Below are 25,582 nucleotides of genomic sequence, written 5' to 3'. Positions count from 1 at the left end.
GCACCAGACATGCTAAGTTCCTAGTGATTCCATTCACCCAGGGAAGACTCAGGTGAGGGAGGAGCAGTCTGGGCACCTGGGTGAGCCATGCTGAGCGGTAGGCATTCCTGGTACCTCCACACCTGATCATCAGGAGGTTGCATGGCTCTGGAGTGTAGAGCTGGATCCAGATTGGAGATGCAGATCTGGGAGTCACCAGTATAGACACAACTCTTCAAGCCAGAACAAATAGGTGAAATCTTGCAGGGTAAATGTAGAGAGTTGAGATGAGACACTATGACAAAGTCCTGAGAAGATAGCATTTGAGAAGGTAAGAGTAGATCTAGGGGCCCACAGACCAGGAACACAGGAACCATGAGAGAAGAAATGGGAGGCAGAGGCAGGCGTGGCAGGTAAGAGCCAGCAGAAGGAGAGAACATCAGATGCTGCACTGGGTAAGGGAAGGACTGCGATGTCTCTGCCTGGTTCAGAAACAGGGGCTGTGTTTTTGAGCAATTTTGATGGTGTTTGGGCAACAGAACCCAGACTGCCTTGAGTTGAGAGGTTGAATGGATATCAAAGAGATGGAGAACGTGGCTGAATGCAACTCTTCTCAAGTAGTTTGGCAGGAAAGGAAGTCAGAGTTGGGTGAGAACCAGAGAGTACCTAGAAAATGGAAATGGGAGAGCTAAGGACTGAACCTCAAACACACCAACTATAAGGGACAGAAAGAATAAAATAAGTCCACAAGAAGTCAGACGGAAGTGCCAGAGAGGGAGGAGGAAAAAGAAACAGAAAAGAGGGGGACTCAAGGGCACAGTAGTTAATAACGCCAAGCGCTGCGGAAAAGTTTAGTCCAAAGTGAACTTGCAGTCAAGCTTTGGTCATCACGGCAAAAGCCATTGTCGATATCGATGCAGCTTGAGGAATGGATGGGGCCCAGATACAAGAAACAGACTGTAGATTAATTTTTCAGGAAGCCTGGCTGTGAAGAGGGAAAGATAAAAAGCTGCGGAGCAATTGGGCATTGAGGGTGAGACTGGGCGTGTCTATATGGTGAAGGAAAACAGGCAGCAGCGAGAGCAGGATGGAGACCCAAGAGGAGTGCAGGGAGGGAAGGTCCTAAGGGACAGAGGGCAGAATTTCCTTCAGTGCCAGGAAGTCCTTAAGGGAAGACACTGGCCATGAACTGGAGGAGAGACCTATGTGTCTATCGATATTTGTCTACTTGAATCTCCATATAGAGTGTTTGGGTCATGCCCAGCACCTGTAGCAATGCTGAGCGTGCAGTAAGCAGTAAATAAATACCTGCTGACTGTAGCCCACCAGGCTCCTCTGGTGGAATTCTCCAGGGGGATCCCATCTCCAGGGGGATCTTCCCAACCGAGGGATGAAACCTGAGTCTCCTGCATTGCAGGCACCTTCTTTACCATCTGAGCCACCAAGGAAGCCCAGTGACAAGTATAAGGTAACATTCACCTTTTTTTTTAAATAAAACCTGGAATAGTTGAGTTAGACCTAGAGATAGATCCCCAAAGGTACACGATTCTTTCCTCTAGCTTTTGAAATTGTTTCTCCCTGCTGTTTTAATGCTGGGAAGAATCACAAGTAATGCAAAATTAATGGGAAATTAATATTTTATCAGAAAACGTTCATTTCCTTCAATATGTGCTTTGAAATGTGTACTTTCTTTAATGTTATTGTTCATGTTCTTATGTTCATGAATTCCATGAATAAGAAATACGAGTTCATAGTGCTTGAATGACTTAAGGCAAGCACTTCTCCAAAAGCACTCAAGGTAGCTACACAGTATCAGAAACCCATCACTAAAAAGAAACAGTTCTGATTCTCGTACACTTTTCTTATACTGTTCACCTTCTTTCGTATGAGAAATGCAGACAACTAGTGATTATTTTTTCAGTACTCTAGGAGTCTGCCTCTCTCCTAGAGGGCTCTCGACATAAGAGAGAACATACAAACCTGCTCGATCGAGTTGAGGCTGAGCCAGCCTAGACTGTTGTTATAAAAACTGGATCTTATGTACTTTCTACTTCACCTAGAGGGCTTCCCTGGTGGCTCAGATGGTTAAAAAATCTGCCTGCAATGCAGGAGACCTGGGTTTGATCCCTGGGTTGAGACGATCCCCTGGAGGAGGGCATGGCAACCCACTCCAGTATTCTTGCCTGAATAATCTCCATAGACAGAGTTCATGGGGTCACCAAGAGTCGGACACAACTGAGCGACTAAGCACAGCACAGCACCTAGACCTTGCCTGCTTAAGCTCAGTCTGTGTGAGAAGGGCAGACCTGGGACCACACTCTGGCTCTGACTCTGTTATGGGGCTTCAAGTAAGTTACCTGTTATCTTTAGCACTGTTTCCTCATCTGTAAAATGGGGGGAAAGAACTGGCCTTGCACCTATGGTATATGATAGGCATTCAGGAAATGTTAATTTCTTGCTTTCTGCTTTTAGAATCCAGTTTGACAGTCAGAGCTTGTTTTTAAATCTGATTAAAGCGCTAGTGATGCTCACTTGTGGGAGTTTTTCCTGTGGGAAAGCTCCACTCTCACCCAAGAAAGATTTCCATGCAGCAGAGCTAGAGAGCACGTATCTTCCTAATTACCTGTATCTTTAGGTGCTTGTCCCAGATTTTTAGATGACCACCAGAAGATACAGGCTTCCCTGGTGGCTCAGACAGTAAAGAATCTGCCTGCAATGCAGGAGACCCGGGTTTGATCCCTAGGTTGGGAAGACCCCCTGGAGATGGCTACCCAGTCCAGTATTCTTGCCTAGAGAATTCCATGGACAGAGGAGCCTGACAGGCTACAGTCCGTGGAGTCTCAAAGAATCGCACTATGACTGAACACCTAAAGAGATGCTCCAGTGGTCACCTAGATTTTTAGTGCATGGTAGTATCTTTCTTTTGTCTTTAAGAGTTGAGGCCGTAAAAGTAAAATAAGATATTTTTAACAAGTAGGAAGTTCTGATGAATTACACAAAGAAACATAAAATTCACACATTGAAATCCTTATCAATAGAAACAAGAAAGATAGTTTAGTGAAAATCTCTTTCTAAATTCTGAAAATAGGACATTTGCTGGGAAACGACTGTCATATAGTCATCATAATGACACGTTTTATTAGTTCAGATCTCCTGGGCAACTTGATGGAAACATGGCTTCATCCATTATGGACATTTTAAGGCAGTAAAACCTAAACTTTAAGTCCTAAGGTTTGGGGTTAGTGAGGGTCGAGATGTTATGAATACAACAGTCCTCGAAAGAAAAAAATCTGGTGTGAGTGGAGGAGGTCAGTGTATCTACCAGAGAAGTCTGTTCCAGATGAAAAATACTGCTCCCTGGAACTGTATTTGAGTTTTCAAATGCTTCTGGCCTGGCTGCATGTCGAGGCCCCTGAATCAAATGGTTCTTGACTGCGTGTGAGTGTGCATTTCCCAAATTATATCCCGCTCTCTTCAGCTGGACTGTCAGCTAAAAGAGGACTTTTGTTGTGTCTGTTACTGAAGTTTGTCTTTTTTAAGATCCTTCCCTGTTAAGGATTCAGTTTTACTCACCGGCGATGAATTTATAATATACATCACTTTTAGAAACATGGGAGGATTGCCAATTAGGAGCAGAGGCAGGGAGAGAGGAAATGTTCTCTTTCCTGGAATCACCTACCAGTTGCCTCAGGTTTAGCCTCTGACAGCTGGGCCACGTGCAGAACACGGAGCCCCATGCATAGCCGGAGGGGAGTGTTAATGAGGAACTGAAGGCGGGCGGAGGAGTCTCTTTTGGGTGGAGAGAATTAGAAAGAGGGATGAGGTCACCTCCTCATTATGCTTTCCTGGGATGGGAGCAGTTGGGTATTGGGGCATATTTGTATGACTTTTTGTTTTTTAAAACCGTTTGCTTCCTTAGAGAAAGACTGATCTGACTCTTGTAGATTGTTTACACTCTCATAACAGGTGTTGTTTTATGTATTTTGAAAGTACTATATGCACACGAGAGGAAATTTGGAAACCACAGAGAATTTGGGGGAGGGATGTATGAAGTCTCAGTGATCCTATTCAAAGATAGCCATTATTAACATTTTATTTGTATAGATTCTGATTTTCTTCTTCCAGAGATTTTCACGCCTAATACTATGATGTGTAGATTTTCAATCAAGAACTTTTATGTGAAGATAGATGTCACCCAAACCAAGTGGAGGTAGGGAAGGAACGTCGAGGGACTTTTCTCTTCTCCCCATCATACCACCCAGGAGGCCAGGGAAGACATTCATTCCCTTCTGATGCTGGGACACTGGGAGAAGTCTCTTCCTCTCTGCCCATTCCTTCTTGCTCCAGCCAGACGGGAAATAGCTAATTCAGTATCCAGCGGGGGACTTTACCACTTGGTGGTGGTGGTATGCCTTCTCTCTCTCTGCTTTCTCTGCTAAGTCGCTTCAGACGTGCCTTAAACAAAAAGGAGGAAACAAGCTGTCTTCAAATTCTTTCATTTTTGCCTGCTTTATGGATTGGTAACAACTGTTCTTTGCTGGAAGGACCCCTGAGACAGGGTCCAAGACTTGAGGACACTTTACTCCATTGTATCTGCCTAAGAAAGTTTGCATGCATGCTCAGTCGTGTCCAACTTTTTGCAACCCCCGTGGACTGTAACCCACCAGACTCCTCTGTACATGGGATTCTTCAGGCAAGAATACTAGAGTGGATTGGCATACCCTCCTCCAGGGGATCTTTCTGTCCCAAGGACTGAACCCAAGTCTCCTGTGTCTACTGCACTGGAGGTGGATTCTCTACCCACTGAGCCACCTGGGAAGCCCATAAGAAATTTTAAGCTAAATTAAAATTGGAGTGGGAGATAGGAGGCAACACTGCTTCTGTAATCCAAGTCTAAAGTTAATGCAGTGTGGGGTCTCATCTCTACTTGGTTCCTTGCATCTCTTAGGTGAACTATGTGAAATTGTCAATATTGAAATTGTCATTTTTTTTACCTACAAAAATGACCATTCCACATGGATCAAGCTATTATTTTCTGCCAGATAGAATCCAAAGGTGAGGAGACATGACCACAAGCATCCAATATTAAAGGAGAAAACAGTACATGGAGCAATTTAGACCCAAAATGCAGCCTCTAAATACAGACATTTTATCAGAGTGAAAACATAATGCTATTGTCAGCTTTTCCGAAGGTATTTAAGGGTCATATCTTGATGATAAGTTACAAGCCATGCTGAGTTTTTACATCTATAAGTACAAACTGGGAATACCTATTTTTACTTTGCAAAGCAAATGAAATTCTTTCATCTTAGTTTGTATTTGTCTGCTAATTGTGGGCAAGTAAGTAGCCACTTAAGTAGTAAGTAGTAAGTGGACAAGTAAGTACTTACTAATGAAAGGTTGTTGTTGAATCATGCGAAGACACCGGGATTCTTGACTCCGGGAGGAGAAGAATTCAATCCAGGGCCAGAGACGAGGCTTGATCGCTCAGAGCTTTTGTGTAATAAAGTTTTATTAAAGTATAAAGGAGAAAGAGAAAGCTTCTGACATACGCATCAGAAGGGGGCAGAAAGAGTACCCGCTTGCTAGTGTTAGCAATGAAGTTATATACTCTCCAATGAATCCAAAATGTCTGGAGATTGTAAAGACCTCACCAGACCTACTCCCATAATTTACATTTTAAGAGAACAGAATTAGCCAGAAGGTGTAATCCAGAGACTGTCCTCAGGCAGGATACATCCTTGTTATATAATCCTAAGGAATGTAGAGAAAGAAAAAAAAGATTTGTCCTTTCTTCCTTCTTGAGAATTCCAGACCCCTCTCTCTTTGGGGACCCCTAGACTCCTTATCAACCTGCGTAGGAAATGACTCTCTCACTAAGTAGGAAGTAGTTACTAAGTAGTAAGTGGACAAGTAAGTAAAACAAATAAGGAGTCAATCCTAAAGGAAATCAGTCCTGAATATTCATTGGAAGGACTGAAGCTGAAGCTCCAATACTTTGGCCACCTGATGTGAAGAACTGACTCACTGGAAAAGACCCTGATGCTGGGAAAGATTGAAGGCAGGAGGAGAAGGGGATGTCAGAGGATGAGATATATGGATGGCATCACCGACTTGATGGATATGAGTTTGAGCAAACTCTGGGTGTTGGTGATGGACACGGAAGCCTGGCGTGCTTCAGTCCATGGGGTCCCAAAGAGTCGGACACGACTGAGCAGCTGAACTGAACTGAACTGAACTGAAGTCGCTCAGTCATGTCTGACTCTTTTTGACCCCATGGACTGTAGCCTACCAGGTTCCTCCATTCATGGGATTTTCCAGGCAAGAATACTGTAGTGGGTTGCCATTTCCTTCTCCAGGAGATCTTCCTGACCCAGGGATTGAACCCGGGTCTCCCACATTGTAGGCAGACGCTTTACTGTCTGAGCCACAAGGGAAGCTCAAGTAGCCACTAATTTCCTAGGGAAAAAAAGGCAATATGTATCCATAGTTTTTTAAAATGTATACTTTGTGTGTGTTTGTGTTAGTCACTCAGTCATGTCAGACTCTTTGTGATCCCATGGACTGTAGCCCACCAGCCTCCTCTGTCCATGGAATTCTCCAGGCAAGAATACTGGAGTGGGTAGCCATTCCCTTCTCCAGGGGATCTTTCCAACCTAGGGTTCAAACACAAACCACCTATATTTTAGGCAGATTCTTTATCATCTGAGCCACAAGGAAAATTCAAACTTTAACTCTGTAGTTTCCAGCCAGGAATCTATCCTAAGGAAATATTTAAGACTACCAAGCTCAAAATAAAAATAATCCGGGTATTATCGTAATAACTTCAGAGAATTTGTTTCAGCCACTAAGCATGGTGTGCCTCAGTACCTCATCAATGGAATCAGATAACTTGGGGTTGTAGACCTCACTGGCAGGTATCACTTAAGGATTACTGACATAGAAGAGCAAAACTAGCTTGTATCTTTAGAGGGGAATGATACTATATAAATCTAAGAGGTAATGAACTTCTCTTTCTAAAGTTCTTCACATTCTTTGAGATTTTTCAGAGTTGTAAGATGGTTATGAAATAGTATTCATTTGTTTATTTTTTGGTATTGATATTTTATAATTTCCATTTGGATGTAGAAATGTATGCAAAGAAAGGTAAATCTACTAGTTTTTCACTTCTTTTTCTGCTTTAGCAGTCCCAGTTGTGAGCATATGTTACAATGCTGCTCTCTATTATTACTCTAACAACCACTTTGCTAAGGAGTTAAGCTACCAGAAATCTATTGGAAAATTATTTTGTCAGTATGTTTTATGTGATAAAGCCACAGGGGAAAAGTTGGAGACAAAAATCGGTAAAAATATAATAGCCTGTTTACTAACAGCAACTCCCAAATGTATCTTTTTCTCTCTTTCTAGTTACAGATAACAGTGGTGTGATCTCCCACCTGTAGCAATTTATGTCACTGACTTTCATTAAAATATGGTTTAAAAAAATCAGGACAGGATTGTCTCTGGTATCAGCCGTTTGAGTGACCTGGAGCACGTCACTTCACTTGTTGAAACTTCTGAATCTTGTTTTTAAATAAAGGATTCTGTGATTCTAAACTGGGGAGATACTGCCTCCGAGGGGCGCTTGTAAATGTGTGCTGTGTGCTAAGTCACTTCAGTCATGTCCAGCTCTTTGTGACCCTATGGATTGTAGCCCTCCAGGCTCCTCTGTCCATGGGATTCTCCAGGAAGAACACTGGAGTGGGTTGCCATGTGTCAACTCTGCCACCCAGAGATCAAACTTGCTTCTCTTATGTCTCCTACATTGGCAGGTGGGTTCTTTACCACTGGTGCCACCTGTATAGGAACATTTTTTTTTTTAGGAGCACTTATTTTTAGTGGTCTCCACTTTTCCATGATCATCAAGATGGCAGAGCAGAAGAACCTGTGATCATCTCCTGCAAGAATACCGAAATTGCAACTAGCTGCTCAACATTTCTGCCATAATGATACCACCCCTATGAAAGAAAGTGAAGAGGAATTAAAGAGCCTCTTGATGAAGGTGAACGAGGAGAGTGAAAAAGCTGGCTTAAAACTCATTCAGAAAACTAAGAATCATTCAGAAAACTGAATCATGCAACATTCAGAAAACTAAGATCATGGCATCTGGTCCCATCACTTCATGGCACATAGATGGGAAAACAATGGAAACAATGACATATTTTATTTTCTTGGGCTCCAAAATAACTGTGGACAGTGACTGAAGCCATCAAATTGAAAGACCCTTGCTCCTTGGAAGAAAAGCAATGACAAACCTAAACAGCATATCACAAAGCAGAGACACTACTTTGCCTACAAAGGTTCATATAGTAAAAGCTGTGGTTTTTCCAGTAGTCACGTATGGATCTGAGAGCTGGACAATAAAAAAGGCTAAGTGCCAAAGAATTGATGTTTTCGAACTGTGGTGTTGGAGAAGACTGTTGAGAGTCTCTTGAACTACAGGAGATCAAACCAGTCCATCCTAAAGGAAATCAACCCTGAATATTCATTGGAAGGACTGATGCTGAAGCTGAAGCTCCAATACTTTGGCCACCTGATGTGAAGAGCTGACTCATTGGAAAAGACCCTGATGCTGGGAAGGATTGAAGGCAGAAGGAGAAGGAGACGACAGAGGATAAGATGGTTGGGTGGCATCACTGACTCAATGAGCATGAGTTTGAGCAAACTCTGAGAGATGAAGGACAGGGAAGAATGGACTCCAGTCCATGGGGTCACAAAGAGTTGGATAAGACTGAGAGACTGAACAACAACATTTTTAGTGACCAGAGCCCAGGGATGCTAAATGCCCTGCAGAGAGCATGGGGCTGTCCTGCAAAACGAGGAACTGTCCTACTCCCAATGCCGGAAGCAGCCTGGGTTACCTCTAATGTTCCTTCTGACAGTTAGGGATACCAAATGCCTATCCATCCTTTGGTTCATTAGTCACCCATTATTGATCCCTACTGTATGCTAGGCACCAAGGTTCCCAGCTGAAATGTGCCAGAAACCCTGGCTTGTACTGTAGTATTCTTTCATCTTCTCTTCTTTCTAAAAGTCCTCCCTACCCATAGGACCAACTGACACTCATAGTACAGATTTTTTAGCTCAGCTCATTAAGGGAACAGATGCCAGGACTAATTGAGTGCTTTGGGATTTCTGATGACACTGAGAAGCAGAAAAGCTCACTTGAGCCCTCCTCAAAGACTGGATGGTGGCCTGGTTTGCTGTCCACCGTTCAAGCCTGGAAGTCTTCAGCTTCACCGGCTGAGGGCTTGCAGCCAGATAATGAAATCCCAGGTGTGGAGCATGCAGCTAGATATTTTAACTGTTGAGTCAATCATTTCTAATTTTTAAAGCAAAACACCAACTGTTTTATGCCCAGTGAAGGGTTTTCACTGGCAAACTCAAATTTCCTAACAAATGGTATTTGAGGCCAGTTGTAAAACTTGCCTTAAGAGCATTTTATCACATCAAGTAGTTATCATTAACTTGACAATTAACTGTGCAATGAGGGACTGTATGCTGGACTGCCAGTCCTCCAGCTTTCATCCCTGTACTCATCCCCTCCCAGAGTTCTATGACCTCTGGACTCAGCCCCTAGTCCATCAAGGTGCAGCTCAGTATTAACATTTCCCAGTAACCTCAGGGACAACTTACTCTTCTGACTGGTTTCTCCATTCTGCAGAGGAGATGACTGCAACACAGAGAAGCATGAGAGTCTGTCCAGGTCACAAAAAGCTTAATAGACAGTAAAGATCCCAAGAATTGTTTACAATGCCAAAAAGCTATTCTGATTGTCAGGGGTGCTTAGGAAATATACAAACATTTTTCAGCCTTTAATGAGTCTTGGAGACTGGATTTTGATGTTACTGATTATTAAAAATCCTTGTGTGTATTTGTTCAGTAACTATTATTGGATGCATCTCATGAGCCCAGCAGAACTCTGGGTGCTAGAAATGTAGTCCTGCTCTCAGGGACCTCCAGACTAGTGGGGAAGTCAGACATTATGGCAATAATTCCATATTAATTGTGAATTATTATAATTGACACTGTAAAGGAGAGGTATAGAATGCAAGGTAATCATTGACTAGAACCTGACCTAGCCTAGGGAACCTAGGGGTTGTTTGAGGAGGCATTATATAGGTGTGGGCCTGAAGAAGGAGGCAGGTCTTCAAGAACTGGTTGAGCAATCCAGAAGGAAGGAAATGCATGAATGAAGACCCTGAGGCAGGAAGGAAGGGCTTGCTCCAGGTGGGAGAGGATGCTGGTCCAGTCTATGTGGCAGAAGTGATAAGAGTAGATTTGAGAGGTTGTTTAGAAGATGAGCTGGCAGAATTTGGCGATCCACAGGATGTAGACAGTAAGAGGGAAGGACTGTTGGTTTGTGATCCATAGGGTGTAGACAGTAAAAGGGAAGGGGTATTAATGACCACTGCCCTGAATCTGGTTACCGGGTGGTAGGGTGACCTGTTTAGGATTCTAGCAGAGGAGCTATACTGGGCCCTGAGACCGGATCACCAGTTCCTCATTTTTTCTTGTTTAGTACATGGAGTCTGGAGTCCTGGGAGCCATCCATGAGTCTAATGGATGTGCCTCTCATGGAGTGTCCAGAGGTCATTGCATCTTACCAGAAGGTGGTCGAGACAACCAGTTCTGTGGAGTCCAGAGCATCGTGTTTGAAAGCAGGGCATAGACTGGAATTGGGGCCCTCAGAATTTATAAAATGGTTTCACATGGGTTATTTTCAAACTTCACAATGATCTTTAGAGATAGTCTTCATTTATACTAATAGGAAATTGAGGCTTCCTGAGTTTGTGGTTTGCCCAAGGTCATACTGCTCGAAGTAAGGATCTAGTACTCAAATTCAGGTCTTTTGGCTCCCAACACAGGGGTCTTCTCATTCCATCAGGTTCTCTTTCTACATGATCAGGGACAAACTCTCCACCATCTCTTAGGGCTTCCTTGTCAGATGGAATCTCACTATTTGTGCAAAATATATAAGAAATGAAATCAAAGATTTCTTAATACTCTGCTTTCTTTTCTCTCTCTGCTTTTTTACTTTTTTTTTTACAGTAGTTTTTAAGTATTTGTAAACTTTTGAGACTAATATTTGTATTTATATTTAGGTTTTTTTTCCTATAAAGAGTGACAGATTAAAACAGACTAAAGTAATTTTTATTGGTAGTGGGGAGAAAGCTCCGGGAGAAATGAAGTTCAACTTCTGTTTAGATCCTAATAGGTCATAGACTAGTATATGACCACTGCTCCTTCACCTCCCATTCCCACATCTGCTTCCAGAGTTCTGGGACCATCTAAAATGGCTCTGTCTATTCTCTCCACGTCTGAGTGTCTCCATGGAGTCAGCCTGGGTGCTAAGGAAGATGAAAGCTGAGCTGCCCTGACACCATGGGGGCAGGAGAATCTTCACCACCAGCCTGACTTATTGATTCGCCTTCTCTGCTTTTCTTCAAGGCTTGGGTTTAAGTAAAGTTCATGTCATTTGTTTCAGAGTCTGTTTTAATTTCATCATTTCTGGGTCTTCCCAAAAACTCAGATTCAGGGAAAATGTTCTCTCTGCCGAGAGAATCATTTTTCCCACAGTTTCTGTCGAATGGAAAGCTTCCCTCTGAACTCCCCACTATTGTTTCCCTCCCTGCCTGCCGTAGCTCCTGGACTGCTTTGTGATCCCAGTGGTGATCTTGCTCTCCTGGTTCTTCCTGCTGATCCGGTACAAGGCTGTGCATTTCATCGGCATCGTTGTCTGCATCCTGGGGATGGGCTGCATGGCGGGCGCGGACGTGCTCGTGGGCAGGCACCAGGGAGCAGGTGAGTCTCCAGTCCGCCAGGTTACTTGCCTCTGTGGGTGAGCCCAAGGCAAGACACGGGCCATTTGTGGCTCATGGTGTGAACCAGGAACCTGGGCGCCCTAGTGTCTGCGGCCTACTCATGTTTGTTCCCTTACACCCAGGAGAGTGGCACATAGAAGGTGCTTCAGATATGTTTCCTGAGTGAACAAAGGGAGCAAAACACAGCTTTCATGCCCATTCTACAGGAATTCAGAAACACGCAGACTGTGTTTAAAGCTGGGAGTCATGACCCATTTGGAGCATGTGCTGGAGGCTAAAGCTGCCTGCCCCAGACCAGCTGTTAGAGACAGTTTCAGTGGGTCAGGCCATTCCTGAGCCACCGGGACCATCCCCACCCCCTACCTGCCTATGCCTTCTCTCCCAAGTCAGAGAAAGACAGAGCTTTCAAATTACTGGGTGAAGCTAGTCATATAGGCCTACACGTGGTTACTTAAACTTTGAAGAGTAGATTAGGAATACTCAATATTTTTATGAGGGAGAGTCAAGTTCAGTCTCCTCATGCATCTTTTTTGTTGGTTTGTTTGTTTGAAGGGAGGGCTTTGGGCAGCAGTCCCTGGTGGCTCAGACAGTCAAGAACCTGCTTGCAATACAGGAGACCTGGGTTCGATCCCTGGGTTGGGAAGATCCCCTGGAGAAGGGCTACCTGCTCCAGTATCTTGCCTGGAGAATTCCATGGACATTCCTAGCGAGGTACTGTCCATGGACTCGCAAAGAGCTAGCACCACTAAGTGACTAACACTTTCACTTTCACAGGTAATTACCTTTTAGACCTACTCGGTAAGCTTCAACATTTACTCATCAGAGTGCTATGCTCTTCTGGGGAACACTGATCCAGAATGCTTTCTAGAGGATCACTTTTAAAGCAGTGTAGTTCTTTAAAATATACCCCAATTCCTCAAGCTACAGAAAGTTTCAGAGGGCAGGAAAACAAAAACAAAAACAATTTTCTTTGTCAGCATCAGGAACAGGATAAAAAGTACAGCTCTGTCAGTTTGGAATTGCCTTTTCCTCAAGGGAATTAGGGATACAAAGTTAAAATTGGGGCATTTCTCTCTGAGACTAGGTCATAGGTAATACCTGAAATGAACATCATTTATGTTTTTAAGTTGCACCATAGAATTTTCTGGCTGAAAGGGACCTTGTCTGGCAGCCCTGTATTTAAGACACAAAAAATGCCAAGACACAGAGAAGCCAAACGAACTGCCTGAGGTCACACAGCTGAGGCTAGAAAAGGCTTCCTTCCCTCTCCTGCATTGCTAGAAGCTGAAAGTGTAACAGCAAAAATTGCTGGGAGCTGAAGGTATAACACAGAGCAAAAGAGACAGTCTCTAGCCCTTCCAAATGCTGCTTACACAGCACCATCAGTCCCCACCACAACAGATGTGCTAAAAACACATGCACCAGCTCTTCCCAGATTCTGTTCTATGAAATAGTGTTCCATTGGATACTGATAAGTATTACATGAAAAGGCTAGTTTTTGCTCTATTCCCATCATGATCCCAGTGTAGATCATCTCTTTGAACCAATGAGACAGTATTTTTGTCTGATACAATGTGGCTGGTTGTCATAAAGTCCCAATTGAATTATCCTTTCTCAGCTTTGCTTGAACTGTGTAAGCACAGACTAAGCAGCAGGTGCTCTTCTTTATGAACATTTTGCTCTGCTGAGCCTCCCCATTCACCCTGGCCATCATTTTGCATCATAGTCAAGGAAGACAATTGTCATAATAAATCTAAGCGTTTACGCCCCAATGTTAAACTGACTTGATTTGATTTCATTAGGTTGTATTCACTAATCCTGTAAAAAAAATTTTTTTTTATTCAAGTGAAGTGTTAGGAAAGGAGTACTAGTACTATTTAAGAAAAATAAAGTAAGTCCATTTGGGAGTCTTTCTAAAGTGGTCATTTTTTAAAAGAATGAAATGCGCGAGAGCAGTGTTTTATCTTTCGGTGTGACTGTTTAAGGCCTATAGCTTCATTCCTGTTGTAACATATGAAGGCCCAGTTTTAACAGAATTGAATTTTATCACTGTTGAATACCATCCATGCTCACATAATGGTGCCCACGTATACGGCATGATGTTCTGAGGGCAGCCCAAATTTAGGATCCAAGGGCACATTTTATAAAACAATGATTGGACACATCTTATGTCTCTAAAAATATTAAATTAGGCAGTAACTTAAGCTATCATATGAAATATTCTGAAAAGAGAAAATAACACACTGGTTTTGAAGAAAATATAAGCCTCATGTGCATCATTATCACAAATGTTCCATTGGTTACCCTAACTGTAAGAGTTGGTTAAATTGCATTAATTAGCCAGAGCCAGAACTTTTGTAAAATCCTTCAAGCACTCACCAGAACTTGAATCAGGCATTCAACTCGATATAAAGTGTCATCACTCTATCAACAGCTTTTTGCAGAAAAAGAGGATGACTGACTTAGTCTTTTTTATATTGCTAGTCCATGGTTCTCCTTAGCTTGGGATTTTTAAAATTCTGTCCTCAAGGACATTTTTTTCTTGACTTGATCTGTTACCTCTTTATTTTATTTCTTAAACCTTCAATTTTGTATTGGAGTATAACCAATGAACAATGTTGTAGTAGTTTCTGGTGAACAGTGAAGGGACTCAGCCATACATATAACATATATCCACTCTCCCCCAAATGCCCCTCCCATCAGGCTGACACATAACCCTGAGCAGAGGTCTATACAGTAGATCGGTCCTCAGGGACTCTTGATATTGGCCGTGGAGACTGCCTTGGAGCCTGCAGAATGATCTACAAAGTGGGACGGAAACAAAAACACATTCCAGTTTTATGTTTGTCTTGGGAACAACTGATCACCTACTACAGGTGCCCCCAGGCTGAACTCAAAAGGCGATGTCTTTTCCAAGTTTGTCCATGAACCTCAGGGGGCCTAGTATGTGCATTCATTCTTTGCCACCTTCCTCTAGCTCACAAGCCTCCTCTAACAGATCAGCTCTGCATTTACTGACACCTGTGGGAAAGACATGTGGGAAAGTGGCTCTTGAGAAAGTGATAGGTGTTGGAGGGTGTAAAAATGATTTAGTAATAAGGGCAAAGAGGTTTCTCCATGATATTTCTACTTTCCTTGGAAAATGTATGAATATATAATAAAAGGGGAGGTTAGAAAATCATAGATTTAAGATTAAAACTCAATTAAAATAGATCCTTGTCATAAAATGTATTTCTTACTCTTCAAAATATCTCCTTTCTATAACAATGCATTTATATTGTATCTTATAGTTCACTTATCAAAGATGTTAGATAACATAATGACACTTTTCTTTATTACCAGACATAACTTTATATTTATTTCAAAAGAGAGGAAATATTTTCAAGGAATTAGATAATTAATCTTAATTTTAGAAGATGATAGTTTTATTGATGCCAAGTACTTTCCTATGCATCATCTCATTTTATCCTCTTAATTAGGCAAAGAAAGTATTTTTATTCTCACTTTTGCAGTTGAAGAAATCATGACTCAGGGAAGATAAGAAACTTGTGTAAGGGCACACCACTACAAAATTGTGTCATAGGATGTGAAATCTTTCTGCTACACCACTTAATACTTATTTTTCCATAATTGTGACTCTTGTAAAAAATTGTGCAATTGTACTATTGTTCAACTGTAGTAAATTAGGATGAATGACTGTCCCAGGTTGTCCAGAATGGAGGTGTTTCCCAGATGTAGTACTTTCTGTGCTAAAGCCAAGTGAGTCTCAGAGAAACAAAGCAGTTGGTTCCATTTAAAACTCAAAAATGTTCAGTGAGATGGCTTCATTTTCCTAAATTTCATGAGTAGACTTACAACACTCTAGAAGACTATGTTGTTGTTGTCAGTTGCTGAGTCATGTCCAGCTGTTGGCCACGCCATGGACTGCAGCACGCCAGGCTCTTCTGTCCTCCACTATCTCCTAGAGTTTGCTCAGATTCATATCCATTGTGACAGTGATGCTATCTCTAATTCACCACTTATTCTTGAACTAATGGTAAGTAGTGATTTTAAATAACATTCCCTCTTCTCTCTCTACTACACAGACACAAGTATCCCTCCAAAATTAGTGTTCCTAGTACTTAATGAAAACTTTAATAAGGAAAACCAATTCTTGCAAAGCAATTATGACTAGGTTGTTTAGAACTAAGAAGCAATCCAAAATGAGAAACGGCCCATCCAAACTGACAGGTGGTTATTCAAAGAGAATGATTGATTCACTCTTTTTAACCACCATTTAGCGAACACTTAATAAGTTCCAGATGATATACTAGGCATTTTACATTATTTTGCATTTTAAAGTCTTATTGACATTATTTTATAGTATCCTCACCATAACCTCATTTTCAAATAAGGAAACTCAAGTCAGAAAGACTCTATAGCTTGCCCATGTTCAACAAGTATTAAGTGATAGAGAGGCAATTAGAATCCATGTCTACCTGAGCTGAAAGATGTCGCCACTCAACGTCTTTACCATGGGATGGAAAAAGAAAGACCTTTTCTGTCAGCTCAACTCATTCAGGCATTTATTGAGAACTTACAATGCGCCAGAATCTGTGCTAGGGACCACACAGAATATAAAACCAAGTAAGTCACGGTAGACCCTTCAACCATATTGTGGAAGAAAACAGGGAGAAGGGAAGACATGCAAGGTAACAAATAACAGACGTGAAGCAGAATGCAGTGAGGGCCACACACAGGTACAGTTCCGTTCAGTTCAGTCACTCAGTCGTGTCCGACTCTCTACGTCCCCGTGGACTGCAGTATGCCAGGCTTCCCTGTCCTTCATCAACTTGTAGAGCGTACTCAAACTCACACAGGGACAAGAGAGTGAAATCCAGAGGAGACAAAGAAGGCATGGGCTTGAATGGCCTCCTCATAATTTCAAGTGTGTCCGTTTACCCCAAGTCTGCAAAACATTATCACTCATTGTGGTTTCACCCATAAATGACACATTTGCTCGATATAATTTTCCCTGTGAACATTCAGAAAAACTGACTCAACCATGTTAAATACCTATTGTGTTAATAGGGCATGTTATAATTTCCAGTTAACTACAAATTGTATTATATCAAACACTTCATTTATGATATGGTTAGATAAAATCATGTCCTGGTTAGTTCAATTATATTTAATCATCTAAAATTTCACACATGCTCTATGTGTAAGTATCTACTGTCAAATGATTTAAAAACTAATAAATACATTTACTGGTAAAATATTAATAGATAGTATTTAATCATTTTGTCCCCAATAACTTAGAAAATACTTCTGAACTTGCAGTTACACATCATTGTGTCATTATTAACAAAAATTATGACTGAAAAATTCAAAGTACTAGGGAGTAGATGCCACATAGTCAAAGGCTTAACAGAATAGACCATAATGAAACAAATGTGAAGTTTGAGAAAGATTGGTGGGACTATTCATGGAAACAGTGCAGCCTTATTTTAAGACTTTTAAAAGCTGGACTGATGTTTCTCTAATTTCTATTAAAATATTTCATTATAATTCAACTTTCCTGAATCCATTCATATAAAATTAATTTCATTAACCAAGAATTCTACCGAGCAGCATTTCCACACTTCACTAATACAACAATAATTGAGATTCATAGTAATGGCCCCATGTCACCACAAGATTCTGAAATGACTTCTTCTTGAAAAGTGACTGAATCATGTTCATTATAATTTTATAATCTTAGTAATGTATGCTTTTTATTTTATCAGGTATTCCTCAAATGAACTCCTTAAAATTATGAGTTCTGTCATGATTTTCTAGTTGACACATAAAAGAGGGTTCAGGATGAGGAACACGTGTACACCCGTGGCAGATTCATGTTGATGTATGGCAAAACCAATACAATATTGGAAGTAATCAGCCTCCAATGAAAATAAATAAATGTATATTTAAAAAAAGATTATTCAGTTTTGTAAGTTCATTGGTATCATTTATTTTTCGATTCCACATATAAAAGATGTCATATGCTATTTCTCCTCTGTCTGACTTACTCCGGTCAGTAGACAGTCTCTAGGTCCATCAGTGTTTCTGCAAATGGCCTTATTTCATTCTTTTTAATGGCTGAGTAATATTCCATTGTGCGTATATGTGTGTGTGTGTATCATATCTATCTATCTATCATATCTATCACAACATTGTTAATCAGCTCTACCCCAGTGCAAAATGTTTTGGATGTTAGAAAAAATAAAAATTAAATTTAAAAAAGAGATTAATCAGGTTACTCTGTAACAGCAACATTAATTTCCCCAGAAGTCACACCCAGGACACAGCCCTGAGGTTCCTTGGAACCTCATCACGTTCTTGGGTCATCTGCTCTCCAGGAGCCCAGTGAGGGCTACCAGCCCTTGCTGATCCAGACTCTCAGCTCCATTCCCTTGAGAGTGACCCCAGCAAGCTCTCTAGCCTTTCAAGCTATCTTCTCTCTCTCTGATCCTTACTAGGAGTGGAACTTGTCTTAGAAAAAGTGACACTAATGGAGTAAATATCCCTGGAGGTGACCACAGAGGCATGAGATCTCTCCCCATACCCCACCCAGATTATTTTATGTGAAACCTCTTTGTGGAGCGTGGGCAGTACTCCCAACTATACAGAAATAATCTGGTTCTGTAGTTTTAGATTGGTTCCAGCTAAGCTCTAGGGTGAGTCTCTCCCTTAGAATCTCAGTAGACAGAGTCCCCTCCCCAGCTTGCACCTCTTCTGCCCCAGAACTTCACATCTACTGAGTGCCCATGAGCCAACTACATAGGTCAGAGTTGGGGACCACTTGGGTACAAGCTTACTATGAGGCCTCCGGTTGCTGATTCCCACTATCCTTCCCTGACTTCACACTTCCTGGAGTAGAAAGAGTTGGCCTAATTATAGGAAATAGTTGGGTACATAATTTATGAGAGATTGGACATAAACCAAAACTAGCCAAAATTGAATTTAGAACAAATAGATACTTTTTATGAAAGAAGAAAAATATTGATGTGATAATGAATTACATGTATTTTCACTCTTCTGTTGCTTACTTTAGGGGAGTTGAAAATTTCAACCCATAGTCCATTTCAGACTATGAACTTTTCAACCCATGGACAGAAGACATGGGACTCTTCCGAGACAGTACAATCCAGAAGAAACTAGTCCCTCTCTTAGCTAGGGAAGACTTCTTACTGGGTAGACATAGCAACCTTTTTACATCACAACATATCTGAAGTACACATAAACAGACTTCACTTAATCTCAGCAGGCAAAATACAGAACTTCTATAAAAATGTCAGAATAGACTAATCATGTGTGTTAGTTCCTCAGTTGTGTCTGACTCTATGAGACGGCCGGTCTCCTCTGTCCATGAATTCTCCAGGCAAGAATATTGGAGTGGGTAGCTATTTCCTTCTCCAGGGGATCCTCCCAACCATGAGATCAAACCCAGGTCTCCCTCATTGCAGGCAGATTCTTTACAGTCTGAGCCACCAGGGAAGCCTCAGAATAAGCACAGGAAGCTGATTTTGCTGGGGCCAAATTCTTGTTAGAGTTTAATAAAGCTTCCCTTTTCTTTTTTCTATTCCTAGGGGAAAATAAGCTGGTGGGGGATCTCCTGGTCTTAGGAGGAGCCACACTGTATGGTATCTCTAACGTCTGGGAAGAATACATCATCCGAACTCTGAGCCGAGTGGAATTCCTGGGAATGATTGGACTGTTCGGGGCATTTTTCAGTGGAATTCAGTTGTGAGTAAAAAATAACAAGAAATTCAGGCAGTTGACACTCTTAGAGCTTATTTTTTAAATGTTTTTCACTTAGGTTATGGCTGCTCACTTTATTTTGTAAAAATCAGAGCTAGAAACCTGACACCAACCTCCCATATGAAATCTGAAAACTCAATATCTTTATTAATAAATTTCTTCCAAACTAAATGAATTTTTAGTGAATTTATGTAATGGACTTTAAAGATAATTTATAAGAAAGCATTAAAAGTACATTGATTCTCCAAAACCAGCCAATGAGGTTTTATTAATACTTAGAGAAATAGGAAAACCAAGTGTAAATGCCATGATTTGATGCACTTCCAAAAAAGGGCATTCTGTTTACTAGTGACAACTAGTATACTAGTCTTTTACTAGTAATCACAACTAGAAAACTTAAGAGTTTAAATTTGTCCTTTTATAATTTCTTTTATTGCTCATGGGTTTGCACAAGTGAAACCACATTTCCAATTCATTTCTTAGGGAATTTCCTGGCAGTCCAATTGTTAGGACTTTTACTGCCATGGCCAGTGTTCAATCTCTGGTTAGGGAATTAAGATCCCTCAAGCCTCATGGCTCAGCCAAAAAAAAAAAAAAAAAAACAGCAGCAACAACAAAAATTCATCTCTTAGAAACTAGAAACTTAGCGTTTCCATTTTCCTTAAATGGGTCAAGATAGAACACAGGCATTCACTAAGCATCAAAAAGTCAGAAACAACGAGCTTTCAGTAATTCTGGCCTTGGAGTATATGTCATCACTCACTAGGGCTCAGAAGTTGCTATGGAATAAGTGTCAAGCAAAGCCTAATTTTTCATCAATAAAGGCCATGTATTTTAGCTTCACGTAAGAGATAAAGAAGCATAATATATCCTCCTGTCTAATTTCAGCAAATCCTATCTGCAACGCAAGTAATTCTGATTTTCACCACATCACTTTCTACAAGCAGGTTCTTTGTCATTGCGTCTGTGTCTGAAGTTATTTAAGGAGGCTCTTCTGGCATCGCTTTAAATCCGTTTTGCAAATAGGCTCTTTCCAAGAATTCTCCAAATTTTGGTGTCCTGAGATACAGGTGGGGGACTCCATAGCAAACAGGGCCAGGAGATGGGAAGACTCTCTAAGTCAGATTTATTTGGGATTCATTTTGAAAACATGATGGCATTTTAAAGTTTCTAAATTTGGCACTTCAGCTTCATAAGAGGAAAAGAAATTGCTTAGTTCAACGGTTCGTAACCAACATTTTGTAGATGGATGGCTCATTTTATGGATTATTATTCTTGAATCCGAAAAAAAGTATCTTCGGAGATCTAGCACTCATCTGCTTCAGTTATAGACCGTTAGAACTGATGGAGCCCTTCAGAGACACTGCTGCCAAAATCATGGAAGAGGCGTCTGAGTGTGTTTGGCAAATGGGTTACGTTAAGGGAGCAATAAAACCAAAGTGACACAGGTGGGGGGGCCATCCACCCTTCCTGGTCCTCTTTGAGAACAGTGGTTCTCAGAGTGAAGTTCTCTGGCCAGCAGTACTAGCACCACGTGGGAACTTGTCAGAAATGCACATCCAAGGGCCCTCCTCTGATCTACTGAATCAGCCTCTGGAGGGTGGGGTCCAGGAAACTGTTTTTTTTATTTTTAGACATTTTTGGGGCTTATTATTTATTTTAATTTTGGCCTCATTGGGTCTTCCTTGTGGTGCACAGGCTCAGTTGCATGTGGGATCTTAATTCCCTGGCCAGGGATCAAACTTGCATCCCTTGCATTACAAGGCAGATTCTTAACCACTGGACCCCCGGGGAAGTCCCCAGGAAACTTTTTTTAACACCCTCTCCAGGTGGTATTTTTGTACATTTAAGTTTGAGAAACACGGCCCTGGAGAGTGCTCAATCGGAAAACTGATTAAACCTGCAAGCCCAGAAATTTTCAAACCTTGCCATGTACTTTTGAGAAAGCTTCTGAGCGAGAAGTGAAAGCTAGGAGGCAGCCTGGCTGAGAAGGACGGTGGTGGGTCTGCAGGAACCAGTCTTGGGCTGAGCTACCTAATGAAACTAGCCTCTGTGTGATCCAAAGTTACTTTTGGAATTCAATTGATTGCTTCATGATTTATATAAATCTGGTTAGTGAACAACGACAAAAGAAGGCCGTGTTGCTCATCAGCTCTGCTTTCTTTCAATCCACAGAGCGATAATGGAGCACAAGGAGCTGTTGAAGGTGCCCTGGGACTGGCAAATAGGTAAGGGGTTTGCTCGCCTGAGATGCTGTTTTTAGTAAACCAGGAAAATAACCTTTGGAGAGTGACTGGGGTGGTGGCGAGGCACCGACCGGGAAAGGACTTAGACTGCAGGGGGACAAGAGAAAATGAAACCACCCTTGTCAATCTGGGGACTCTCACCCACTAGAGGAGACTGAACTGTATGATTCATATAGTTTCTTAATTGAGCCTCTGCCCATTATCATTGTCAAGATGCCATTAGTGTAGACACAGAAGTGTGTTTTTAGGTTAAAGACCAACCAGAAAGAAAAATGCCCGAGGTGCTGGTGAGACGCAAATGACAGCAATTTGCTCTAGCTGAGAAACACAAAACTGATGTGATCGTTAAAAAGTGACACTTTACTAAAGGGAAAAAGAACTGAACTTAACAAAAAGGTGCAAAAGAAAACAATGCGATGGGCATTCTGAACCCATAAAAACCTTTTCAGAAGGGAGCAGTTTGCTCAGAAGACACGGTTAATTGATCTCCAAATGGACTCAGTGGAAAATAGTAGACACGCTTTGAGCTCCTTTAGTCATCCAGGGCAGCTATGTGCCACCTGTTTCGAAAGTCACTTTTTTCTTATAAAAGAAAATAAAATTAGGACAAAGAGTTAAGATCCTAGGTGATGCTCTGATAATGATCACGCAGCAAGCCTTGGAAGGGACTGACATTTCCCACCCTCAAATGCCAGGGAGGGAGCCCTGAAACCTCCCCTCAGTGTCTATAACAAGACACTTGGGTTCTAGCACTGAGCACAGAGGTTGGCTTATGGGGGTGCTTGGAAAATGCATGCCCGATGAATGCAAATGGGAAGTGAAAATACAGGTGGTTCACCACTCCAAAGCAGACTGTTCAAGCCATCCCCAGCTTACATGGGTGTTCATAGAAATAACGGTGATGGTGGTGGTGGTGGTTTAGTTGCTAAGTCGTGTCTGACTCTTACGACCCCATGGACTGTAGCCCGCCAGGCTCCTCTGTCCATGGGGATTCTCTAGGCAAGAATACTGGAGTGGGTTGCCATTTCCTTCTCCAGGGGATCTTCCCGACCCAGGAATACCAACTCAGGTCTCCTGCATTACAGGCAGATCCTTTACCAACTGAGCTACAAGGGAATGGCTCCCGTCAAATTCTGCTTTTCTGAACAAGGACAACAGAGACATAAAGCTCCCTGCACCATTTACCTGCTTCTGACCCTGAAGCATCCAGGGTTGACTGGCTGCTGACAGATTCCCTCTGAAGACACAGCAGGCACTTCAGAACTATGCCCACTCCCCTGGGGTTCTCTCTAGTGACTTCAAGGGCTCCCCAGCCCTTGTGTCTGTCACAGTCTGGCCATTTAATTTCTCTCGAGTTTTACTGTAAAATGACACAATTAAATGAAAGTCAATAAAGAGAAGGGACTGTAGGGAGGAGAGGAAAGCGGCTGAGAAGGGAAGCCAGCTGCAGGTTACAGCCTCATGGCCTCTGTGAGTCTCAGAGCCAGAATGTCAGCTGTGCTTGGTAACACTTCACATGCAGAGGTCCATGAGCATAAATTAATTTTATATTAATAGTAGTAGCACTAATAAAAAATAATTTGTCCTCCAATTATGCAGATGTCATGTGCATGTCCACCAAGCTCTGTTATAATTCAGTGTTAGTTAAATGTGTCATCAGAGCACACTGAGCTCTCGTATTGCCATGAAAATGTCAATTCCCTGTGGTCCAAGATGATGAAGGGCTGTGTAAAAGGAACACATTATAAAGCCATTTGTTTAATTTTCCTGATTGGAAATGAGTCTCAAATGGTCTAGAAAAGGAACCAAATATCTTTTCTTTCTGAAGCGTGGATAAGGGTCATCTTTGTCCTCCTACCTCATCCCAACCTACTAAAAGTTTCTAGTGCTTAGCTCAGTTGTAGGCACATAAAATTTAATGAACAAGTGTTTTTTAAATGAGTGGATGAATGAATGGCAAGCCAAGGAGACGGGCTTGTCTTGCTGTCTCTCAGCTTACAAAAACGTAGACAAAAGGGAAAACAGTGGAAACAGGGCACGGGGCTTAGGCTTGGCTTTGACGTTTCTCTCTGGGAAACCAGGAGATGGCATAGCAGCTACTGCAACTCATGGGCCCTGGAGGCAGCAAAACACCCAAGGCAACGGACCTCCCATCAAGGCCTGCCCACGAGCCATAGGAAGTCACCCTAGAGTGCCAAGCTCTGATCAGTGTGCCTTAGTTGACAGACCAAGATCCAAGACTCTCTTTATCTCCAACCAGTGATCCCATCACAGTCTCTTGCACAGCTCCTATGGCTGCTATTTTACCAAAGTAAAAACATTTTTTGTTCTGTGGACCAAATGGGATAATAGACATGTTTTATATTTTCTGGATTCGGAAAGTACTTTTTAACAGCTTCTGATATTTTCTAATAACATTGACCAATTGCAAGACACAAAGAGTAATTAAAAGCAAGAAGATAACAGTCTTTGATGCTGTTTGTTTTTATTTCCTTATTTTACTCTACTGAACAGAAAGACTGGGGCTGGTTATGTAATTATGAAACTCAAGTGAAATGTAGGACCTTATAGAGCTAACATGGTCTCCAGTGCAGCAGACGTGTGCGAAATCTAATAATTAGCTTAAGCGTTCGCTTTACCCCTTTGCCATTGTGTTGAAGGACAAGTGTTAGCTGATGTGCAAGACCACTGTCAAAGGAAGGGAACGCGACAGGCAGGTCACCCAGTACCGATTTGTGGTGTGCTGGTGCTGGTGGTATTGGAGAAGGAAATGGCAACCCACTCCAGTGTTCTTGCCTGGAGAATCCCAGGGACGGGGGAGCCTGGTGGGCTGCCATCTGTGGGGTCACACAGAGTCAGACACGACTGAAGCCACTTAGCAGCAGCAGCAGCAGCAGCAGCAGCAGGTGCTGCTGGTGGTTTAGTTGCTAAGTCATGTCTGTCTCTTGCGACCCCATGGACTGTAGCCTGCCCGGCTCCTCTGTCCATGGGATTCTCCAGGCAAGAATACTGGAGAGGGTTGTCATTTCCTTCTCCAGGGGATCTTCCAGATCCAAGAATTGAACCTAGGTCTCCTGCACTGCAGGCAGATTCCTGCACTGCAGGCAGATTCCTGCATTGGGGGTTCACTTTTCTTGCCATGGGCAGAGATTGCTTTGGTTTTGATTTTGTCCTGGAGGCCAGAACAAGAGATTTGACCTTTCCCTGAAGATGCAGTAATGGGACCACAAAGCAGAAAAAACCTTAAATATCATTAAGAATAGTATAGCCTTTCTTTTTGCTGATGCTGAACTGGAGGCTGGGGAACTAAGGCTGCTTCACTGGACTCATGGCTGCCTGTGAGGGGGCTAATTGCACCCTCTGAGCCAGCCCCCCAGCCTGGCACCTTAGTACATATGTCCTGATATCATCTTACCTTGCCTTTATTTTTAAGAATTAGAAATGATATTTTTAAAAAATCTAGTCAAAGGAAAGTAAAAGAATACCAGTGGGATCCCAAAGAAAATGGTGAGATAAAATATATGCAGCAAACACAAACATATACTATATACGTGTGTATACAATATCCATTACAAATAAACATGTATATCCCATATCACATGATATATCATGCATAACAATGCATTCTGTATATATCCCATATAAAATGAGATGCTCATTACAGTCAAATAGAATGCTTCATCCAAGTCCTATTTCTCTTCATAATAATTA

At 42.0% G+C, this 25,582-nt stretch overlaps 1 protein-coding gene across 1 annotated transcript in view; it reads left to right on the top strand.

The window, feature by feature from the left end:
• SLC35F1 (solute carrier family 35 member F1) overlaps positions 1-25,582 on the top strand; it is a 423,236-nt gene that overhangs the window by 354,608 nt on the left and 43,046 nt on the right. Inside the window, exons 4-6 of the mRNA XM_015472798.3 lie at positions 11,664-11,823; positions 19,454-19,610; positions 21,801-21,853. Of these exons, the coding sequence (XP_015328284.2) occupies positions 11,664-11,823; positions 19,454-19,610; positions 21,801-21,853 (370 nt within the window). The remainder of the gene's footprint in view (positions 1-11,663; positions 11,824-19,453; positions 19,611-21,800; positions 21,854-25,582) is intronic.

The sequence above is a fragment of the Bos taurus genome, chromosome 9 (genome assembly GCF_002263795.3).
Source record: "Bos taurus isolate L1 Dominette 01449 registration number 42190680 breed Hereford chromosome 9, ARS-UCD2.0, whole genome shotgun sequence".
NCBI classification, from domain to species: Eukaryota; Metazoa; Chordata; class Mammalia; order Artiodactyla; family Bovidae; genus Bos; species Bos taurus.
The sequence above is the reverse complement of the archived record's forward strand: the minus strand, read 5'-3'. Positions and strand labels throughout refer to the sequence as shown.